Raw genomic sequence first — 2,792 nt, forward strand, 5'->3', positions numbered from 1 at the left:
ATATCTATAGGGCAATCTAACCTAGGTCGTGGCCTCGTGCTCGCCGGTGCTAGAGGACGCAGAGCGGCGGTGGCAGAACCGCCTCCTCGCCGAGAAGCAGAAAGGGAGGAAGGATAAAGAGACGACGAGGAAGAGGAAGAGGGCCGCGAAGGAGTTCTGAAGGCGGCGGAGGGGCGCGGTCGTGTCGGACGATGACAACGATGACGGTGATGAGGATGATGAGGACGAGACCGAGGAGGACGAGGAGGAGGAGTATGTTCAGGCCCAAGGCCGGGTGCGCTCGTCATCCAGAAGCAGCCCCCCTCAACCGGCTGCGGGGGACAGGTCGAGCGGAGCGCCCGCCCAGGGCCCGACCCCGCAGGGCTCTGGGGCCGCACCTCAGGGGTTGGTGAGGGGCGCGCCCCGTGGGTCGACGGAGCTGACCCCGACCCTCTGCCTGCATCACGCGAGCAGAGGAGTAGCGGCAAGCGGCCACTGTTGGACGTCCCGGGGTCGGCGTCGAGCTCGGAGGCGAAGCGCGCTTGCCGTCATCGTGCTGTGGGGAGGTAAGTGGAAATTCTCGCGTACCTTATTCCTTTCCTGGCATCGAGCGGCTTTTGATGATGTTGTCGTCATCTCGCAGTGCTGCTCCTCGAGACTTCGTCCCGCCGCTGACGCCGAAGAAAGCGCTTTGGGTACCGACCTCCTCTGTGGGGCCAACTGCGACCCCGCCGGGACCTAACGGTGGTGTGATTGTAGAGGCCATGGTGCCTCCTGCGGATGCGGTCCCTGCAGTGATGATTGGCAAAAGGGTGCCGCCGTCGGGCACGGTGCAGGGGCCGTCCCTTGTTCCGCCTTCTGCCCTCGCAGACGACCCTGTGGGACAAGATGCCGCCCCTGGGGCTCCTCCGCCTGGCGAGGTGATAAACCTTGATGATGAGGCGGAGGACAAGCCGGTGGGGGAGGCGTCAGCGTCCGGTGCCCCGACCGCAGAGGCGGCGACGGTGAAGATGGCAGCGGTGGCAAAGGTGGTGGCGCCTGCTCCGGCGGCGGTGAGGGAGGTGGCGGCGGCGGCAACGATGGCGCGTGCGCCGGCAGCGGTGACGGAGGCGGCGGCGGCGGAGACGGTGGCACGTGCCCCAGCGGAGTCGACGGGGACGGCGGCATCGGAGACGGTGGCGCGTGCTCTGGCGGCGGCGACGGAGGCGGCGACAGCGGAGACGGTGGCGCCTGCCGCAGCGGCGATGACGGGGACGGCGGCGTCGGGGTCGGTGGCGCTTGCCCCGGCGGCGACGACAGGGACGGTGGCGTCGGGATCGACCGAAAAGGCCTGCTGTGCCCTCATCCCGCTTGCTTGTGGTCCCAACACGTGGGGTGGGCCGACCTTGCGCTGGATGTCCCTCGAGGACCTGCAGAGGCACCGCTTTGTGCTGGACGTGTCGGGGAGTGGAAAAGATGGCAGGTGGTGCAGGGCAGACTTGCAAACGTCTGCACCGCCTTGTCTTCCGCGATGGGGGAGTTGGATGGCGTTGTTTTCCCTAGCGGTTAGGTATGGTGTTTTCTTTGGTGGTTATTTTTCTTTCATTTTTCATCCCCTTTTTTCTCCCGACAGTTCCTGAACGTAAATAGTTCTATAGGCCCTCCAGGAGTGCAGTCGGGGGAAGTCCGAGTTCCTCCTACGCGAGCGGGGGGTCTGGCAGCGCTTCGCTGTGGAGACGTGGCGGACCTGGGAGCTAACCGGGAAGCTTGCCACCGCCGAGCAGAATTTCACCGACCTACGAGCGCGCGAGCAGGAGGCGCGTGAAATTGCGCGGTGGGCGGAGGACAAGTTTCGGGCCGTCGTCGAGAAGGCCCGCCTTGATGCCGAGGAGTTCCAGGCCGCTGCCGACAAGGCCCGCCACGATGCCGAGGAGCTTGCCCGGCTAAGGAAGGAGCATGAGGTCCTTCAGAAAACCGTTGAGCGTATCCGGCACGAGCGGCATGCGGCTCGGCAGGAGCGCGACCTCGAGGCGGGTCGGAAGATTGAGGCTGAGAATATGGTAGCTGACCTTGGGGCGGAGGTCAGTCGGCTCCATGCGCAGATGCAGGGGCTTCAGACCGCTGTGTCCCAAGGGCTCGACCGGGAACGTCTTCTGAAAGCTCAATCTGAGGGTAAGGTTTTCGTTGGTCCTTTGTTTCGTGGCGTTACAGTGGTTTCTGACTTGGCGGGATTTTCTGGACAGGCCTTGAGGCTGACCTCGCCCGGCTGAGGGACGCTGCCAATGCGGAGCATGTCGAGCACGCCAACCTGCGGATGCCGTCCGCATCATCTGCGAGGACCTTAGCGTGGTCCAAGTGGAAGGGACGAGCACGCTGGCGGCTCGTGTCCTCGGGGCGTACCGGCGGGCCTGTGAGATCGCTCGGGAGGCGCTCCATGTCGGCGTGATGCGGGCCTTTGGCATCTTCAGCTCCCACTACTCCGGCATCAACTTCGCCGCGATGAGCGGGGGGTACGCCTCCGGCTACTCTGAGGCTGAGCTGGACAAGACTGACGCATCGGTGCTCAATCCAGCAGAGGCCTTGGCGAAGCTCTTGGAGGATGAGGCCATCCCGTTGGAGGACCCGGGGACGAGTTAGCTATATCGGGCCCAGATGCCCAAAAATATGTAAATATGTTAATTAACTTTGAGCTTGCTTCTGCGATGGCCACAGAGGCCTTTCTGCTTGTGTAATTTTTCGAAAAAGTTTTCGATCCTCTTCCTATTTTTTGGGTTTGGAAGGATCAGAGTGCGAGTCGGTTGCATCAGGAAGCGCCGATGAGCAAGGGCACCGTA

General features: G+C 63.5%; 1 protein-coding gene across 1 annotated transcript; it reads left to right on the plus strand.

Annotated features, from left to right (window-relative positions):
* The first annotated feature begins 743 nt into the window (after positions 1-743).
* On the plus strand, positions 744-2,404 carry LOC105915129 (translation initiation factor IF-2-like). Its single transcript, XM_012848987.1, has 3 exons — positions 744-1,441; positions 1,634-2,130; positions 2,202-2,404. The coding sequence occupies exons 1-3, from the start codon at positions 744-746 to the stop codon at positions 2,402-2,404; spliced, it is 1,398 nt and encodes a 465-aa protein (XP_012704441.1).
* The last annotated feature ends 388 nt before the right edge of the window (positions 2,405-2,792 follow it).

The sequence above is a fragment of the Setaria italica genome, chromosome IX (assembly GCF_000263155.2).
Source record: "Setaria italica strain Yugu1 chromosome IX, Setaria_italica_v2.0, whole genome shotgun sequence".
Taxonomy (NCBI): Eukaryota; Viridiplantae; Streptophyta; class Magnoliopsida; order Poales; family Poaceae; genus Setaria; species Setaria italica.

What these genes read in the sequence shown, in the direction of transcription:
- LOC105915129 (XM_012848987.1), top strand. Translation starts at nt 744, where the DNA reads ATGGTGCCTCCTGCGGATGCGGTCCCTGCAGTGATGATTGGCAAAAGG. An exon ending in GGGAGTGGAAAAGATGGCAG is followed by an intron (nt 1,442 to 1,633) that starts GTGGTGCAGGGC and finishes CCAGGAGTGCAG; the next exon opens with TCGGGGGAAGTCCGAGTTCC. An exon ending in TCTGAAAGCTCAATCTGAGG is followed by an intron (nt 2,131 to 2,201) that starts GTAAGGTTTTCG and finishes TTTTCTGGACAG; the next exon opens with GCCTTGAGGCTGACCTCGCC.